The 20,675-nt window shown below is 40.8% G+C and overlaps 1 protein-coding gene across 3 annotated transcripts in view; it reads right to left on the reverse strand.

The window, feature by feature from the left end:
• The window catches only part of CD109 (CD109 molecule), a 113,798-nt gene that overhangs the window by 63,891 nt on the left and 29,232 nt on the right, over positions 1-20,675 (reverse strand). For 2 of the 3 annotated variants that reach the window (XM_064486944.1, XM_064486942.1), the window contains exons 6-9: positions 10,107-10,146; positions 7,260-7,344; positions 558-654; positions 126-288 (exon numbers count right to left, since the gene is read on the reverse strand). In XM_064486944.1, coding sequence (XP_064343014.1) covers positions 126-288; positions 558-654; positions 7,260-7,344; positions 10,107-10,146 — 385 coding nt within the window. The remainder of the gene's footprint in view (positions 1-125; positions 289-557; positions 655-7,259; positions 7,345-10,106; positions 10,147-20,675) is intronic. The other variant, XM_064486943.1, reaches the window with a different exon arrangement.

Genomic DNA, 20,675 nt, shown 5'->3' on the forward strand with positions numbered 1-20,675 from the left:
CAAGTTAGACTAATAGTCATGGCAACATCAGCATTAAACAGCATCCTTAGGCAGCGACGGCCTCACAGGAACGTGCCAGCTACCATGGGGAAGATGATGGAGCAGCAGCACACAATTGTCTCTACCTGCACTTTTCCACGTCTGCTGACCTGTGAGTGATTCTGTCACCGTGGCTAAAACTTCTACTGGCCCAGGAGACGGATACACGTGTTCAAGAGGCTCATCCAAAAAATCCATGACCGTTTTCATCTCTTCTTCATTGAAAGAGAAGTTTGCAGAGCCATTTATCTGGTTGGTTAAAAAAATTTCAATTGCATTCTTCACTTTAGCAATTCAGATCTGAGAGATAAAACTCAACCTAAGTCACAATGATACAATGGCTCTGTTTCCATTTTCATTATTTTAACAAATGGGTACATTCTCACTTGCCTGATGCTAGCAAGATCTTGAGCTTCTTACACTCAACTTTCCTTAATTCAGTACCAAATCTTTTTTTTCTAGAAAAAGTATACTTACAGTTTTTCCCGATTACAAGTTGCAAGACATTCTTGACTTACCTTAAATGTTTTTGTAATATTTTTTTTCACACCCCAAAAGGATAAAGGTAAAAATGTAAGTGTGACATCTCCTTTCACTGGCTTCCCATATGTATACCTGGAAAATAACAAATGGGGCTTAACATGAAAGAATTATATCAAAAACACACTCTTACTACACATTTTTTAAACTGAAAGCATAGTCAGGAATGTCCTTAATAAATGGTAATCCTTGAAATTAAGTCTCCAAAATGGGAAGACTCTCAACTGCAATACCTCAAAACAATTCATAACCCACGCTTGACCCAGCCTCTACAGAGCCCAGAGGAAATCTGGTCATAACTGGAAGTGACAGTTTCTTGTCAAAAGATTTTTAAAAGGTTATGAAAATCTTTCCTTCCTAGATAACTGGATTGGCCCATTAACCGCATGCCCAGGAGACTCTGAAGCTTTTGAATGTTTTTTCAATTGAAGTGTAGTTGATTTGCAATGTTGCATTAATTTCTAGTGTACAGCATAATGATTCACTTATTCACATAAATATTTCTTTTCATATTCTTTTTCATTATAGGTTATTACAAGGTATTGAATATATATCATTCCCTGTGCTGTACATTAGGACATTGCTGTTTATCTGTTTTATATACAGTAGTTAATATCTGCAAATCGCAAACTCCCAATTTATCCCTTCCCACCCCCTTTCCCCTCCGGTAACCACAAGTTTGTTTTCTACGCCTATGAGTCAGAAAGTTGTAAGTGTTCATTGAAACCGCATTCACCATGGCCACTGCTGCATGTTCCAACATTAACCAGCTGGGTTTATTAGACCAAACACGCCAGGGCACCAACTGTGCTCATGGCTACTAAAAATTCACTTTTTGCAGAGAAACTTAAAAGAAGAGTAACTTTTTAAATCCATCGCACCAACATTAACTCCTTGAGTCAAATCTCAGCTCTGCTGCTTTGCATTCTAGGTATTAGCTTTATCCTTTCTCATGATGGGACAGTCTTTTTGTGTGAAGGAGAGACAATCTTTGGCAGACTATTTTACTGTCAGAAAGCCTTTTCTCAATGCATTTCCTGGGATCCTTCCATCTCTATTGTGAAATGCTAAGCCAGACGTGGAAGCTTTTTTACTTTGTGCTCTATAAATCTGACAGTAAACTCCTGCTTCCTGAATCCATTAGTTGAACACAGAAACAGCCCCCCTCCCCCGCATCTGGATGAACTCAACTCAAAAACCTAATGGTAAAATATAGCACATTCCAAATTAAAGAGAAGAAGGCAATCTATCTTCAAACATACCACCCTTCCAAGTAAAAACAGTAAAGTTAGTAGAAACCCTGGTTAGCAACGTCAGCATCACATTCATTCATTCAAGAGTCCTCAAAACCTACCAGTGCTTGTATCTTGTCAAAGATTAAACAAATGCAAAACTAAAACACCAGAACACTGTATTTCAACTTATATCACATGATACTGTATTTGAGAGCTTGAAAACCTATACAAAATTTAAAGTATTCTCAGGCAAAAATATTTTTAATTTTTATTAAATGTGAAGCAGATTTTGCTTTCCAAGCCCCAAGCTGATTACACTAATCAAGAAACAAGGACACTGACAGTCATGGTCCTAAATAGAATCTGGAAATTCGGGGGATAAACTAATCATTCAGAAAATAATAGCTCAACAACTTTTAAAAAAGCAAATCAAAGCTATTCCGGGACATGTTTCAAAAGACATGAAATAAGAAAAGAATTCTGGAAGATACACTGAAAGTTCTGAACTTCACTCTCAGGGCAATGGTCTGAAAATGTTCATGCAAAAGAGCCATAAGATTAGATTGGCCTTTTAGTCAAAGAAGAAAAGAAAGAGTGGGGTCGAGGACAAGGAGGAGAAAAGAAGAAGAAAAAGAGGAAACAAGCCTGGATGCAAAGCAGAGAAAAGATTGAATAGGGTGAAAATGGAGTCAGGAAGAACTTTTAAGAAACCACAACAGCAGTCGAGGAGAGAAAGCTGACATTGGCCTGAATCAAGGAAGCAGCAGTGGAGAAAAGAGAATGGACTTGAGAGACATTAAGGAGACAAAGCTGGACCGGATGCTTGCCTGCACTGGGTGTTGGTTTGCTCTATAGGGGTTGAGGGAGTCGGGTGAGTACAGCTGACATGAGCGGCTAAAGAGATGATGGTGCGGGCCACCAAGAGAGGGAAGCAGAGAAAACCAGGTCTGGGGGAAGTTGACTATTTAAAGTCTCTGTGGGATGTCCAATGGGCAATGTCCAGTGGGCAGCAAGACACGAGGATCCGATGGGCAAGCTAGAAATGTGGGCTGGTGATATGGAGTTAGGTTTCATCAAATTATATAAACAGTAGCAGATTCCCTAGCCACAAAGAAGAAAACTCTGAGAAATGTTAAAAAAAGAAAAGAAAAGAAAAAGAGAAGAGAGCCAAAGATGGAGCTCTAAGGAACAAGAACATTTACAATATGGACAGAAAGGAGCTGCTGGCAAAGAGTCTTAAAGGAGTTACTAAAGTAAAAAGAGGAAAATCAGGAGGAAAGTGGGAGAGCAATATCCGATGCTGTAGAGGGGGGCAAAAGCTGTAAAAGCCCAAGAAAGCCCCCCCAAGGTTAGGTAAGAAGGAGGTCTTTGTGTCCTGGGGACAGCGGTTTTGTTTCAACAGCATGGTGAGGGGATAAGGCAGAACGGAGGGGGCTAAAGATGGAAGAGATGTGAAGAAGTGGAAAATGCAGCTGCAACTCTGGGAGGAGGGGAGAAAGGGCAGCGGCTGAAGGAGGCATGAAGGTCAAGGGAGGGTTGCTTCCTTTAATGATAGAAATGTTGAACCACAGTGAAGCCACCCCCAAAGTAACAAACAGAAGCAGCGGAGACACAGGTGAGAGGGAATGTGGGACTAGGATTCTCGGACAAGAGACTGAAGCCACGACCCAAGTGGAAGGATCAGCCTGAAGCGAGGTTAGACGTGCTAAGACAGACACAAGGCAATGACGGCCACTGTCATCAGCATCACCTCCATCTTCCCCAGGACGCAGGGTTTACAGAACAGGTCTGTGCAGCTTCCTAGAGACTGATAAAAGACCTTGCTAGTGAAAAGATTTCCTGAACCTGTTGTCAAGTTGTAAATTATATCTGCAATCTGAATAAAACCAAACCCTCCTGAAACTTACTGGTAGGCTCAGAACGCATGAAAGCTGGGGTGGAGGAGGAATGTTTAACCACAGGCCTCTGGGGGAAAAGTCCTCAGCTGTGTGGTGTCAGGAGTGACTCACCTAGATACACACACAAGATCTCGCTGCCCTGGGACAGAATCACCTTCCCTTGCCACCACTGTGGACGTTATCCCTGCGCAACTGAAGTCTGAAAGAAGGAGCTTTGATAGGAAGGAAGTATTGGGAATGGACTACAGGTCGACCTCATTCTACTGTGCTTTGCTTTTTATTGCACTTCATGGACACTTGAGTTTTTTAATCAGTTGAAGATTTGTGGCAACCCTGCAAGGAGGAAGTCTATCAGCATTTGCTCAATTTGTGTCTTTCTGATACATTTCAGTAATTCTTACAATATTTCAAGCTTTTTCATTATTATAACTGTTATGGTGACTTGTGATCAGCAAACTTTGGTGTTGCTACTAGAAAAAAAGTTATGACTCAAACACTCAGATGGTAGTCAGCATTTTTTAGCAATAAAGTGTTTTTTAATCAAGGAAGGGCCATTGGTTTTTTTAGACATAATGCTACTGCACACTGAACAGACTACAGTACAGTAGACACATAATTTCTACATGCCCTGGGAAACAAAAAAACTTCACGTGACTTGCTTTACTGTGATATTTGCTTTACTGCAGTGGCTGGGACTCAACCCACGATCTCCAAGGTAGGGTGCATTATCAGAAACTAGCACGATCTGAGAAATTTAAATGGCAACGAGGAAACTCACTATCTACAGCTGACAAACCAAACACTAAGATGGTCTTCCTGATATGTCAATTTCACTAAGCTGAAGTCCCTAAACACTTAAACACTAATCTAGGTGTTGAGGGGAAGGTATTTTATAGGTGTGTTCAAGCCATACTCAGTGGACTTTTAAGAGGATGATCCTAGATGATCTGACTGACCTGATTCAATCAGTTGAAAGGCCCTAAAAGCGGAGCTGAGACTTCCCTGAACAGGAAGAAACTCTGCTCGTAAATAGTAACATCAGTAGCTGATTGTCCCAGCCCGCCTTTCCTAACGACCTTCCCTGCAGATTTTGGACTTGTTAGCCCTCACAATCAAGTTAATTTCTCACAATAAATCTCTTAATATGTATCTCCTGCTGATTCTGCTTCTCTGCTTGAACCTTGACAGATACACATACAAGGAAAATGTTACAAATACAATGTGTTGAGTACTAAAGAAATGCCAGGGGGCCATCAAGGCTGCCAAGTCATTCTCAGCCAACAGTATCTCAAAGTATCTCCACAAATGGGAATCAGGATGAAACTACAAGGGTTCCCTAGGCTGGTGGGAGGAAGCTGCCTAAGCTGCTGCGGCTGCAGGGGAACCACACCCCCTGAAATTTAGTATATATTAAATTTCCTAGAGAGCTACCAGAATTTAAGGATCACCATTTTAAACTGGTCGTATTAAATCCCTGGCCCACCCCAAAAACTAAAATAGAAGAAAAGAAAGTATCCACTTTCAACATTATCCATGCGGACATTGATGGTTTATATGGCTTTGCAGTCACTAAGTTTTATACATTTGCCAAAGAACTCAAAACAGACAGAATGCTTAACCTTCAGCTAAGATCAAGGGCAGGATAATAATTATGTGGGAGAAAAAAAGGCATTTATGTGTTTCTAAATCCAGCCACAGTACCCAAATTCACATTGGAAGTAACCTCTTAGTTGAATTAACTTGGTATACAAATCGCAGACATGTTTTTGCCTTCGCGTCACAGGGGTTTCACATGATTTTTTTTTGCTAAATAGAACCTAAAGCAGGCATCTTCAAATGTCCTGGTGTGTGGACTGTTTCTACCAGGAGACGTACTGCCCACCACTGGCCACACACCCTCGCCAGGAGAGGAATATTGTGATGAGACAGTGGTGAGATGGGGTCTAGTTTTTACCAGCTATTACAAATAAAGTCTGAAACTAAATAAATTTCGGAAACCAAAGCACTGACATAATGACACATAAAAAATGTAGCACTATATACAATAGCCAAGACATGGAAGCAACCTAAATGTCCATAGAGAGATGACTGGATAAAGAAGTTGTGGTATATTTATATAATGGAATATTACTCAGTGATAAAAGAAAAGAATAAAACAATGGCAGGTGCAGCAACATGGATGGATCTGGGGATCGTCATTCTAAGTGAAGTAAGCCAGAAAGAGAAAGAAAAATACCATATGATATCACTCATATATGAAGTCTAAAAAAAGAAAGAAAGAAAAGAGCTCATCTACAAAACAGAAACAGACTTGCAAACATAGTAAACAGTCTTATGGTTACCAGGGGAAAGGAGGTGGGAGGGGACAAATTTGGGAGTCTGAGATTTGCAAATGTTAACCACTATATATAAAAATAGATTTTAAAAAAATTGTTTCTATATAGCACAGGGAACTGTATTCAGTATCTTGTAATAACCCTTAATGAAAAAGAATATGAAAATGAATATACATATATATACATGCACATGTATATACGCATGACTGGGACATTATGCTGTATACCAGAAAAGACACATTGTTAACTGCCTATACTTCAATTAAAAAATATAATAAACACTACAAATACCCTTCCTTGGGAGGGAAAAGCAAGCACCTCTCCAAAGGGGCTGTGGAGGGCACCAGGGAGCTTGGTGAGGTCTACTGGATCCCAGGGCAAGACCTTCTCTGGTCTGGAAGGGGAGGGCCAGCTGAGCCAGGAAAGGTCCTCTCAGAGATGTGGGTCCGCCCCCAGCCTGCAGGCTGCTCTCCTGAGGAGGCTTAGCCACCCAGGCCCACTCCAGCCCACTGACAGGTACACGAGGATGGGCTCAAGTCCTAAGTGTTGCCCCAGCCAGGTCCTTCCAAATCTCAAAGGATGGGGAGGGGCAAAAAAATTAATCTTTTTTAAATGCTAAAAGAAATCAATCCTGGATTTGAGGACAACCCCACGACCACTGGTCTGAAACTCTGAGGGTGCTTTTCACCTCAGCAAAACAAAATGCTCTGCTGTTCGAGCCAGTGGATCAAAACCATGAAAGGGACTACACGTCGGGGTGGGCTGGAAGTCTCTGCAAGGATGCTGAAATGGATGATGAATGTGGATTATTTACTCATCAGCTACCTGTAATAAAGCAACAACACTCCTCCCCGAAGATTCAACCTTCATTATTGACAGGGAACAATTAGCATCTAAGAAGTAAATTGCCTTAATCCATGTCAGCTGAATAAGGAATAAAGCTACAACTTTCTTTTTAATCTGACACCATCTATACTGTAACTCTTTTGATGACTCTTGGAAAGACACTAGCCTTTTAGGACTGGAGCAGCTTTGGAGCAGAGAAATGAGTACAAAGATCTGCTTAATTATTATAAATATTTGTTTCCCATCCACTGGGGAATTTAATAAGTGAAACAAGACATCGTGCTAATGTTCTGGGGTAAATAATGAGCTCTTTGTCATGCAGTTCCATAACAGTTTATAGTCATAAAAAGAAATAGGCTACTTACTTTGCTGTGATGGTACCATTTAAACTCTTAGCATTTAAAGAACAATATAATGGTATCTCCAAAGCAACTTCAAATTTTGGTAACACTAGAAAAGAAAAGAAAGGATATTTTAAACAATCTATTTTCCTATCATTTTCAGCTTAGCAAACTAGAGACTAGAATTGCTCTAAAGCAGTTAATAATTGCTACTGTTTGAACTTAGATTTTTTTAGGCTCCAAATACACATTAATACATAGACAGAAAGCACTTTATTCCACTGAAAATCAAAAGCCCTACAAGGCTGGTGACTAGACAGTGACAGTGGGGGCCAGTTGCTGTGGACATTTGTGTCAGCGGAAGCTTCCCACTGATAGAACCTAAACTGTGCCCATAACTCTAGATGCAAAACCATCTAAGAGCTGAAAGACAAGGCTTTGTTTTTTTAAACATCTTTACTCTAGGTGTACAGTAAACCATATATTTCAGATGTACAGTTTGATACATTTTGATGGATGTAGACGCCAATGAAACCACCACCACAATCAAGATATCTAACGTTTCCATCACTCCCCAAGAGGTGCAAATTTCAAATTCCCAAGTTATCCCTTCCCATCCCCTTTACCCCTGATAACCATAAGTTTCAGTTGTCACCCATTAGTGTGGACTTACTGCTTGTTAAAGTACTTCCACATCACTTGGTAAAGAGCTGCTTCTGAGCAGCCCCTTCCCTAGGACTTTTCTCCAATTTGGTTACTAAAAGCGTATCCTGAGGCCCCCAGACTCTCCTTCTTCTGCATAGTGGCAAATACGCAGTCACAGAGAATCCTCGTCCTTTGAGACTATCAAAGGTCAATCTGGTGACAGTCTAACACAATGAATTGCTATGAAGAGGAAGCTGGAAGGTTGGACTCCTAGTTAGTAACTAAGATGTGGCTACAAAGGAATGCTGCTCTTCCTGTGCACCAAGGAGTGCTTCCTGAAGGCAACGCCAAAAGTAGACACTCCTACTTTGATCAGCTTTGTAAAACTAGGAAAGGAAATATTTTATAAATATTAATGTTATTTAACATAAAGCACTTCATTAAAAAAAAAAATTTGTTCCCTTACAATCTATAGAAATCTACAGAAATACTCCTCTTCTTTAACTTCTCTAACCAATGAAACAGATCTGTTCCATAACCAGGCATCTCACCATTCAATTAGCACAAGAGAAGTATCAAGACGACCAATGAGGCAGCAGGACAGGGTCGACCTCCAGCTCTAGGCCAAGGACCCTTGGAGCACCAAGATACTCCTAGGCCCTAGACCAGTCTAGGACTGGAGGGCCAAAAACACCACCTGAGTCAACTCTGACCTCCTCCAAGGACCTCCACCTGCACAGAAGCTAGGGACCATCCAGAGATGGAATTTCCTTAGAACAAGGAAATTAAAATGTCCCCTCCCCAAACATCACACGTGGGCAATCAGTTCCCCTCCTCCACTACACCCCATTCAACAACATACAGCCACCTGCACCACCCTTACGTGAAATGAAGACAGCCTGTTAAAACCTTGGTCACCTCTAATTTACTCCTTTAGATCAGTGTCGTCCAAAAGAAACCAAATGTGAGTTGCATGGTGTAGTTTTAAATTTCTACTAGCCACATTTAAAAAGTAAAAAGAAACAGGTGAAATTCATTTTCGTAACATTTTACTTAACCCCATACATCCAAAATATTATCATTTTGACAAGTAATCAATATATAATTATTATTAATGAGCTTTTTTTCTTTCTTTTCTTAATATCGTCTTCAAAATTTGGTATTTTACAAGCTTAGAGCACATCTCTAATTGGACTCGCCACATTTCAAGCGCTCAATAGCCAATAGCCACTCGTGGTGAGTGGTCCCTGAACTGGACAACACAGTTCCAGATCAGGGGCCAATAAATGGTGATCAGCACGAGCTAAGAATGGTTACTGCGTTTCTAACTGGCTGGAAAAAATCAAAAGCAGAATATTTCATGACATATGAAAATTATATGAAATTCAGATTTCTATGTCCTTAAATAAAATTGTATCAAATCACAGCCACTGTCATGTATATATTGTCTATGGCTGCTTCATGCTACAACGGCAAAGCTGAGCAGTGATGACACAGACCTACGGCCCACAGAGCATGAAATATTATGACAGGAAACATACACAGGAAAATATCTTGCTGATCCCTGTTCTAGTTGATCATGAGACTTAGCTGTGACGATGCTGTATGAGATGTGCAGCCCCTTTTGCCTGAATGAGACACAGTCTCAAAAAGTAACACAATTCAGACACAGAAGCTTGTGTACAACCTCAAAATAGCTGTTCACAGTATAACTAATACTGGGCTCCTATGCCTTCATGTTTGTTTTCCTTTCTCTTCATGTAACAAAATAGTTGGGTCACACAGTTTACATCTACGTGTTTCCAACTGTGATATTATGAATGTGGCACCTGCGAGAAGAGGACTTACCAGTGCAGATCAAACGAAAAACATGGGAAATAACTGAGCTTGTGCTTTTTAAAAAAACATTTAAAAACTTTAAATATTTTTTAATCACAACAAAGTGGAAAAACAGTAATTGTAGAAACAATAGAAAAATAATAATTGTACATAAGAAAATGGCTAGCATAATGGGACTATAAGTGATCTTTTTCCTACTTTATTCATTACAATGACCTTTTATAACCTTCACTTTTACAAAGAAAAACATTTATACCTATAAGAAACACCAGGATTTTACCTCCACTGGAATTTTTTTTTTAAATAATACATCTCTTAGAAACTTCTCTTATCTCTATGGAAAGTAATCAATGTGTTTTCTTTCAAAATAAGTTGAAAAACTCTTACCATATTCTGAAACCTGAAATGACTGATAATATGTCTGGTCCTATTGGGAGGAAGAAAAAAAAAAGACAAGAAAACATAAGAATTCTTCCCTAATTATTTTACTTGCTTACTTACCTCACAAAGACATCTAGAAAAAAAAGTTTAAAAAGTTTATTTTCAGTCATCCGCAGCACAAAGTCTGTGAGAGTTCATGAGTTTTTCTTGCCAATCCGCTAATATGAAAAGGTGACTTGTCTCTATAACTCACTGCAGGTCACTGAAACAAACTGCTTAATCTGACTTCTCATTTGTAAAATGAGAACAAGATTAAATTAGATAATTTAGGAGTTTAGGAAGCAAGGATAAAACATGTCAAACTAACAGGAAAGAACTTCAAATTTGGTTTGGCTATCACTAATCAAAGAACTGGAGAAAATAAAGTTACACATTTATCAAGTATTTAAAAATAGACAAGGATACAAAATTATCATGGACCAACACCTTTTATCTTCCTAATTCTTTGAATTATTTTCTATTGTAACCCTTAAATAAATACACTCCCATCAACAAGTTATTTTTTAATCCTAAAAGGATATAGTTCATGTCAACGTGTAAGACCAACGTAAGTACATCTATGCCAACAAAATGATTGTCTAAAACTTGGTGAAAGAGGTGGAGACAACACAAAAAATGAGACCGACTGTGTGCCAATAAAAACTTTATTTACAAAAACAGGTATTGGGCTGGATTTGGCCATTAAGCCAGGGTTTGTTGACCCCTGGCCTAAAAAATTAAATTTAGTTACAAACAGTTCTACATTAATTCTAGCTGAACCTAATGAAATTTGACTAAACTGAATGGAAAATACTGAGTAAAAACAACCCCAGGCCTTCTGTAGGAAGTGCAAGTTCCATTGACAACTTGCCTTTACTTTCAAAGAAAGGATCTGCTTCAAAATGAGTTTTAGGGGAGAGGATATAGCTCAGTGGTAGAGAGCATGCTTAGCATCCATGAGGTCCTAGGTTTGATCCCCAACACTTCTGTCAAATATAAATGAAAAAATAAATAAATAAACCTAATTACCTCACCTCCCTTCCCCCAAAAGTTTTTGTAATGAGTTTTAATATTTATTCTAGTTCATCAAATTCAGCTTGTGCTCATTCACTCTGCCGTCAACTGGAGAGAGAGGCCGACCTTAAACACTGGGGCAGCATGTCTTCCAAGCAAATAAATACCTTTCCAGGCAAGAGAATACACATAACTCATCACCATCCTCTGAGCTATGCTTTCCCCAATATGGTCACTATTCCAGGGGGAAAGCGTTCTCTAAGGAAACCTGCTCTTCAGCACATATATAATTAGATTTTCTAAACAACCGCTAAAGCAAAATGGAAAAGAACCAGGAGCTGCTCCCTTTACCCCCTTATCCCTAAATCAGTAGCTCATTGTGATGGTGCATGTTATGGAAATTGGTCACATGAAAGTTTACATGAAAGGACAGAACACACACCATTTTTACTACCTTCCTAAGAAATATGCTAAGACTACAGTGCAAATTGAAGACATGTGAATTACTAAAACCATCTATTCCAGTTACAGACTTCCCCTCTCTAACCATGAAGCCATCCAACTCTTGAGAGGGTTTCTATTTTTAACAAACTTCAAAATATATGGCATATGACATGACCATTTAAAAAATATATTTTTAAATGCAGGTCTAGTTCTTTCAAGTCTTACTTCTGGAGTAAAAAGAAATGTCAGAAACAGAAATAAGGGACTGGATGGATTGTTTCTGTTTGCACATTTATGTTCATTTACGATCATTTCAACTTCCCAAACATCTGCTTTAGTAATGATCTCCAGTGTCTGGATTTAATTTTTATTTTAAAGTTTAAGAAAGGCACTGACTTTTTTAAACCCACACATTGACAGGTCGTTAAAATGGAACTGCTTCCGACTCAGTTTTGGTTTTGTCTCCCAAGACAACAGATGCCAGCCACAGCACACTCCCAAGCCAGGTGCAAGAACAGCACCACAGGACCTGCAAAGGAGGTTTCCGAAAACTGGTTTTACAATTCTGGACCAAAAGGGTCAAAATGAAATTAAACTAGAAAGAAAGTCTAGAAGAAAGCTTTGGATGTGCTAGGAGTCTCACACACACCCCTCCCCCAGGATCAGGTTGGAGCTGCTTGACCCTCCCTTCAAGCCAAGGGCAAAGGGCTTCAACTAGACAATCCAGAGAGCTGGGTATGTGTCCCTGGGAGCGACCTCAAGTTGTCAGTGGGCAAGCACTGCACTTGTCTGAAAAACCTGGAGAGAAAAATATTATTACTGACCCATTTCATGGAGGGCTGAGCTCAGAGAGGGTGCTGTGTTGGGTGGTCTGAGCCTGCTGAGTTTCGGGGAGCAAAGAGAGTTTTTCCCTCAACCAGATGTGCAAAAAAGAGAGCACCAGCATGAGGCTGTCTTCCATCTCGATCAAAACCAGCCTCCAGAGGCATAAGGCAGCCCACAGAGACCGCAGCTGGAGGTACACTGGAGGTGCTCAGGAGCTGCGGCCGCAGCTACGAGCTGCCAGCTGGATGGGAGAGTCAAAGCATCAAAGACACTCTGGATGAAAGACTCCCCAGCAATGGTAGGGGTGCTCCAAAGATCCCACAGAAGAGCTCTGAGAAGGAAAGGTGTTCATTTTAAATGCCTGCCAAGCCCAGAGTGCTCCAATGCCAGCTGAGGACAGTCATGCTTTAAACCATACTAAACTGCCATTTTTGTAAATAGTGGCAAATTCATATGTCTCATCCTTATATATCAAGTAAGAATCTTCCCCCCCTCACCTCTCTTCCTTCAACCTGATTCAATCCTGCAGGAGTGCAGTGAAGCCTCATGAGTCGGGGACAGGCTGCCAGACCAGAGAAGACCCAAGCTGAGAAGAGGGCACTTAATTTTATTGGGCTCAACATATTAATTACCAAATGTAGACTTCTGTGTGCATACATGTAACCAAAAGTGACAGGACCTCTTAATACCAGAGAATAACCAGAAAAATGATGGGACTGACCCTGCATTTCAGGATCTGTCATGTCTCTAAGTGTCTCTAAGTAAGTCGGTGTACATCTGTTGATGCTTTCACTGAATGATATTTCCACTGCGATTTCTTATTAACTTTTAAGTTTGTTGCTAATTTTATGGTAAAAATCAAAGAGGGGAAAAGAGAGGATATTACGTGATTACTGTTCTGTAGGTATTAAGGTTAAACTTAGGAACACTAGTAGGGATCTGAATAAAGCAAAAAACATAGAACCTTCCTGTTGTATATTAGGTGGGAAGAAACACCAGCCAGTAAGCATCTAAAGATGGTAAGACACAAACGCTACTCTCAAGGAGCTTACAGTCAGGGAGCACGCCACGTAATAAATGCAAAGGGCGTTAGATTGGGAGTCACAAGACCTGGGGCCTTGTGCTCCAGTCGACACACTGGACAAGTCATTTCAGCTCTGGATTTCAGTTTCCTCTGTTGTAAAATAAGAGACTTGGATCAGAGAACTTGGAAGCCTCTTCCCACCTTTAAAATTCCAGGCTTCAACTAGAGGTGGACGGACTAGAGGACTTGGATGGGGCCGGGCGGGGGTGGAGGTGGACTGGGGCTCAGAGCGGGAGACAGAGCTGCACGGCTGACAGCCGGCACTGCCTGGAGTGGAGGCCCTGCAGTTGTGAAACCGAGCCCCCAAAACTGAGTTCCTTCTCTGAGCTGCTGATTCATCTCTCTATCCAAAACTTTATTCTTTGCTTGTCCCCTTGGACATCAGTCCTATGCTAACTGAACACTAATCACCCAGAGTCAGATGACTGATTGCTGTTGTCGATAACATCGTTAATGTACTGAAAATGCTGTTGTAGATTTCATTATTAATGTACAATCTCAGGTTGTTTTTCCAGGGCAAGGTGAGCTCACAGACCCCCAGCCACAGACCACCTGACCAGAGAATCATAAATCAGAGACATCCTGACCCTCAAACTACAAATAAAGAAATGTCACAAGATGTTTAATTCAAGCCTCTTTGTTCTTCCTCTTTAAAAATACCCCCAACTCAAAGACCAAGTGGGAGTGGGTCTGAGGCTCGTCTCCCACTCCCAGGCTTGGTGTCCTGCAATAAACCCTTCACTTTGCTGCAAACTCTCACTGTCAGAATGTGGCTTTCTGCACCTCAGGCACATGAGCCCTTTACTCGGTAACAGTCACGGAAGTTCCATGGAGGAGTTTGTGGTCAGGCTGTGGAGGGTGATGGCAAGGAGGCTCATTTTGGATTTCATTTTGTAGATGGTGGGGGGGGGGGCTCTAAAAACGTATTTCACTTCGAATTTCAATGTTACAAATTTCATATAAGACTTCTGAGGACAAAGAAAGCAAAAATATATGTAAGTGAATTTCTCAAATCATAAAAGATACAAAAATGATACTTTTATTATTTCCCTCTCATTATGAAAGTAATGCATGGTCAAGGTAGAAACACCCAAACATGATTTAGTAGAAAGAATGATGTTCATGGGGGAAAAAAAAACCCAAACAAAAGAAATCATCGATATTTCTTGTCTTAAAATTGATTTTTGCAGAAATCTTTTAGGCAATAATATGATATGATTAAACTAGTATTTTAGGGAGATCATAGCATGTAAGGTGATTAAAGGGAGAGGAACTGACATCAGAGAGCCTACCAGGAGGTTCACATCATTGTTTACCAAACATATGACCACTTTTTCTGTTAGGCTATAATAGTCCAGTCTGAGGGTAACAGGGCACTGCTTTAGGGGAGCAACAAAAACTAAAGAGGAATGGATGAGTTAAAGAGATACTTTAAAGGAAGAATTATGATTGGATCTCTCATTAGAAAGAATCACAAATATTCTGGTACCCATCAAGACTGAAAATAAACATCCAAAAAACTGAAGTTGTTTTATACACGATAGTTACTCATAGACAAGACTTGGGAAGAATGGGTCTAACCAATAACCCAGACACGGACATACAGGGCTCCAGTTGGAAGGATGCGGTTCAGGCATCCAATACCACAAGCACGTTCACATTCCTAAAAAGTTTCACCATTTGCAGTACAAATACTTCATGCTGTACAAGGGACAAACTGGTTTCATTAGTAGAAAAGTATTGACTAGAATCACACTGTCTTTAAAAACAAACAAAAATTATGCATTTAACCCTCTCTGTTTCAACTGAAAGTGGAAAGAATTAAGAGTTTCAAAGATATGCAACATGACCAACTTCCCTGGGCACCAAACTCAAGCAAGAGCAAAAAGCAGACTGAATGGGAAAGGTACCCTTCAGGCAAAAATAATTCCATTTCCTGCTCATCTGTCCTTTTCTCACTCCACCCAGTGCCTCAAGACTCATTTCAGTGCCCCACCTTGGTACCTGGTACTGCCACCAGCAGTCAGAGTCCAATGAGCTATAACTTCCCCAGACTCCCTCTATGCCATGGACAATTCAGCATCACACAGAACGAACCATAAACACACATCACGTGAGTGTCGAGTTCCTGCTTTTGATGTGGAACTACACTAAGATATAATTATTGGATACACTGTGTAAAGGGTACCCAGGACCTCTCTGTACTTTCTGTGAATCTACTTCAAAATTAAAAGTTCCTTTAAAAAGTAATCTTCTTATGGCTCATAACACCAAGATTATATAGTCTAATAGTTGACAACAAGCTAATCCTTAATAATACACGAGTGAATATCACGCAGTTCCCTGCAGCCACCTATACACTGTAACATGAGTCTCCCAGACTCAAAACCTCAATCCAAAGCCCTGGCTGTTGTGGTCAGAATCTGAGACACTTTGGAAATAGCCCATGTGTGAGGGAGCGATCTGTGTGGCTCCCCAAAGTCGTGTGACAGAAGTGGGCCTCCTCTGCAAAATGCCTCCCGCCAGCCCTGTTGACATCGACATCAACCTAAAAGGTGACCGTCTTAGAACAGCACCTGCGGCACGTATTAAATAATTCAATGTTATCGAGCTGGACGTATCAGGAGTCTAGCTTCTAGCCCTGACCCCACCATGTCGCCGCCTGAGCCTATCCAGGCCACATCACTTCTCTTAGATTCTTCCTCCATCAAAGGAGAGGATGGGTCTGAGCAACCTCTAAGGGTACCCCCAGCACCGGGACCCTGTGATATGTGCCGATGGGCTCCTCAGTTCCTCCATTTCACTGACAATCAGAGCGTATACGAGGATCCCAAAGTTTTCCAACTGGCACCAAAAACACGTACCAGAAGAGAGGGACTGGTAAGAGACACTTGAAAGGAAGGGCACCCTTGGGCAGCTTCTGGAGGGAAAGACAAAGAAGTCCTCACAAAAATTAGCCTGGAGTCACAGACTGATAAAAGGCACACCCCCAAGGACTGACAATGGCAGATCAAATGACCCAATAACATCACAGGAACAATACGGCACAAAATTTGTGTGTGCAGCTTGAATTTCATAAGAGACCAGAAATCAGATTTTTGATTCTCAAAATTAGAAACCAGAACATTAATCCAAAAAGCCTGATTCCTACTGGCTCTCGGGTACATTAAATATAGCAAATGCGTATAATCTCACCATGAAAATATACAACTCTATTTCTACTAAGTTGTAGTATCATATAGAAGAGTGGGACTATAACTCAAAGAGCATCACAGAGGGTAATACCCAGTAGCAAGTTGAGAGGAAACTGTTCATTCACTCCATTCACTTATTCTCCCACCCGACAAGCATGAAATGAGTTCCTATAACAGAACAGAATAAACATAAAAATTAATCATACAGAACTCCTGTCTTATGAAAGCAACCCAAGTGCCCACAAACAGATGATTGGCTTAAAAAGATAGGAGATTTATATGGAGTGGAATATTACTCAGTCATAAAAAAGAATGAAATCTTGCCATTTGCAGCAATGTGGATAGACCTAAAGGATACTACACTTAATGAAATAAGTCAGAGAAAGATAAATACTATGATATCACTCATATGTGGGATCTAAAAAATAATACAAATGAATCTACATACAAAACAGAAACGGACTCACAGACATAGGAAACAAACTTATGGTCACCAAAGGGAAGGGAGGGAGGGAAATTAAGAGTATGAGATTAACAGATACAAACTAGTATACATAAAATAGAAAAGCAACAAGGATTTACTGCACAGCACAGGGAATTTTACCTGATATTTTGTAATAACCTGTAAGGGAATATAATCCGGAAAGAAAAAAGAGTATGCTGTACACCTGAAACTAACACAATATTGTAAATCAACTATTCTTCAATTAAAAAAAGAACTCCTGTTTTCAAGGAACTCAGTCAAATAAGGCAGTCGTATTTTTTAAAAACTACACTGATCACAGTTTAGAAAGATAAATTCTGGAAATTGATGGTGGTGATGGCTGCACAACAATGTAAATGCACCTGATGCTACTGAACTATACACTCAAAGAATGGCTAAAATGGTCAATTTTATGTTATGTATGCCTTACCACAAAAAAAGGGGAGGAAAACCTATCTCGATCAGTAAGTGCTGTAGTGAGGTGTTATGTAAAAGGACCCAGGGAAGCAAGGAGAGTGAAGTATTTACTCTGCCAGTTGACACTGTAAGAAATCAAAATTCTAAGACTGACTCCCCCTCCCTTTTTTCACTGCACATGCAGGCAAGAACTTGAGGTCTTTTCCCAGAAACGCTGTCTCTTTTCTAGTAGAGGCAAGCAAAAGTATTCTGGAAGCCACGTCACCATTCCAGAGAGGATGCCGCTGTTTGCTGACCTGTCACAGTTTGCGCCATGCTTTCTGTTAAGCTGTCATCACCAGCCAGGGGGTGTTACCAAATGTTACTTATAGAGGAGCTTCAAGCAGGAGAACTGTCCAAACAAAGATGTGCTCTTCTGCACAGGACAATGCTCCGTATCAGCCTTGACAGCAGAAGCAGAATGACCAAGGAACAGTTAAGCAACAAAGCAGAAAAATAAGAAGTATTGGAAAGGGGGTGGAAAGGGATAAATCTGGGATTTTGAGATTTGCAAACGTTAACCACTATATATAAAAATAGATTTAAAAAAAACAAATTTCTTCTGCATAGCACAGGAAACTATATTCAATATCTTGCAATAACCTTTAATAAAAAAGTATATGAAAATGAATATATGTAAACATATGCATGACTGGCACATTGTGCTGTACACTAGATATTGACACATTGTAACTGACTATACATCAGTAAAAAAAAAAAAAGCCATGCGGCACCAGCACCTCTTACCTAACCTCCACACCATCTAGTTCAGGATCAAGAAGATGTAACTGTTATAAACAAAGGAACACTTCAATGCAGACTGCTTCTGAATTACATAACATTTTGACACCCACAATCCAAAGAAGTGATCTCAGGCCTCAGGGCTATTGAATTTTCTACCTTCTATTTCTTGTCCCCCAGCCTAGTGCTTGCTTAAGATTAAGACAAGGGCTAAGAAACCACAGACAGACGCAGCCAGAAGAGACTACAAGATCGTCTAGTTCAGGGGTTCCCACGATGGCTGTGAATTTACATCATTAGAGAAGCTGTCATAAAAATGCAGATCGTGACCCCAAATCTGCTGGAGAAAGTCTAGGCTGCCAGGAAGCTGGGCAGAGCTCAGTCTCACCACCAGGGACTTCAAAGAGTAAGTCAGGGGGCCTGCCTTTTCCACCACCCAACACTGCCTCTCAGTGGAACAGACAGAAACTAAAGATTCCTGGCTACGGGCACAGGGCAGCACGTCTCAAAATGTGGTCCTACAAACAGGATTTCCTACAGTGCTCATTTAAAATGCAGGTTCCTAGGCCCCGTGCCCACAATACTGACTCACAGTCCGGGGGTGGTGCCTGGGCTGACTCGTGGGCTCTCTGGTGCTTGAGAACCACAGGTAAGATCCGGGAGCTGGAGCCTCACTTGGTGAACTCAGCTGCGTGAGCCGCTCTGGGCAATAAAACAGGTTGTCTGCCCCTGAGGGAGAGGGCACAGGGCTGAGGTATCAAACAGCAGGGCTGTCTTCCTTCTGGTCCTCAGAGGAAAGTGAGCACCAACTCCTGGGTCACCCAGAGGCCATGGCCGCCCCCAGGGAGAGGGCTGGTTTGGCAATATCCCCCCAGCTCCCAGGAGCCTGGGGTTCGGACACAAACGTTAGCCTTTCTTTTAAAGAATGTGGAAAACTGCCTTCTAGCAACCTGGAATACAATTTTTAATCAAAGATGCAAGAGCATTTGCAACTTAATCTGGTAAATACATTTAATGGAAGATTATTCAGCCTTAAAAAAAGGGAAATTTTGACACATGCTACAACATGGATGAACCTTGAGGATATTATGCTAAGTGAAATAAGTTGCAAAAAGACAAATACTGCTGTGTGATTCCACTTAGATGAGGTACTTTGAGTAGTCTGAATCATAGCGACAGAAAGCAGAATGGTGGTTGCCGGGGGCTGGAAGGAGGGGAAAGGGGTGGTTATTATTTAATGGGTGTAGAGTTTCAGTTTTGCAAGATGAAAACAGCTCTGGAGATGGATGGTGATGATGGTTGCACAACACTGTGCATCTATTTAATATTACTGAACTTTACACTTAAAAATAAATCTAGTGTGAATGAAAAATATTGCAAGCCATGTCAATAAACAAAGGATGCTGTGGCCATCAAGACATCAGCCGCTTCCACCACCCCTGGCAGTGAGCAGAGGGAACTCAGGATGCAGACAAACAGGCAGCCCGGCCTCTGCAGCCACCACCAAGGGTGCATCCTGAGGGGACTCAGGATGCGAAAAAAAAAAACAGGACACTGGCCCTAGGTACTAGGTGCATATCAAAGGAATGATTTAAAGAGCCAAGACCTTTGCACCTTCCCATACATAGAAAAGCGCTAAATTCCTTAACTTGAGATATCTGGGTTTCTTGAATTAACAGTAATCTTTTGATGTTCCGACTACCTGGTCTTTATTGCAAAAACTCATATATTCCAGCTTCTACTTTGTCACTTTGGAACAGCCTCTTAGAGCGATCTGAGATGCTGTGTCCCCAGGCTCAAGTCCTAAGAACTGGGCTTGAGTCTTAAGGAAAAAACCACTGAATAAAATATAACTCTCAACTTTTAGGTTGTGCATTTTATTTCAGTTGACAATAGTAACTTTCATGTTATGTATATATACAATTTAAAAAATGGGGAGAAAAAATATTTGCAACTATTTCGGAGAGCCAGGGGTACCAATCTAGAGATAAGGCAACTAGAAAAATATTGCAAAAAGTGAAAACACAAGCAATGTCTAACTTTTAAAACAAATTCCCTCCCCAGGGTGTGTTTGTAAGATGATGATCAAACTGGAGCACATTTCCTCACCTGACATCTAATGTACATGATGTACAACACCCTGTAAAACACACGTCTATGGAAGGTATCACAGCTAAAATAAACCTCTTCCTCGGAGGGAGAGCTTGGTGCTCCAAGAAGGTCGGGGAGAATTGATGGAAAAAGGCGAGGAAAGGCAGCAGGGATCAAAGGCTGGAATACATGGAAGGGATGGG

This window comes from Camelus dromedarius, chromosome 6 (genome assembly GCF_036321535.1).
Source record: "Camelus dromedarius isolate mCamDro1 chromosome 6, mCamDro1.pat, whole genome shotgun sequence".
Classification (NCBI taxonomy): domain Eukaryota; kingdom Metazoa; phylum Chordata; class Mammalia; order Artiodactyla; family Camelidae; genus Camelus; species Camelus dromedarius.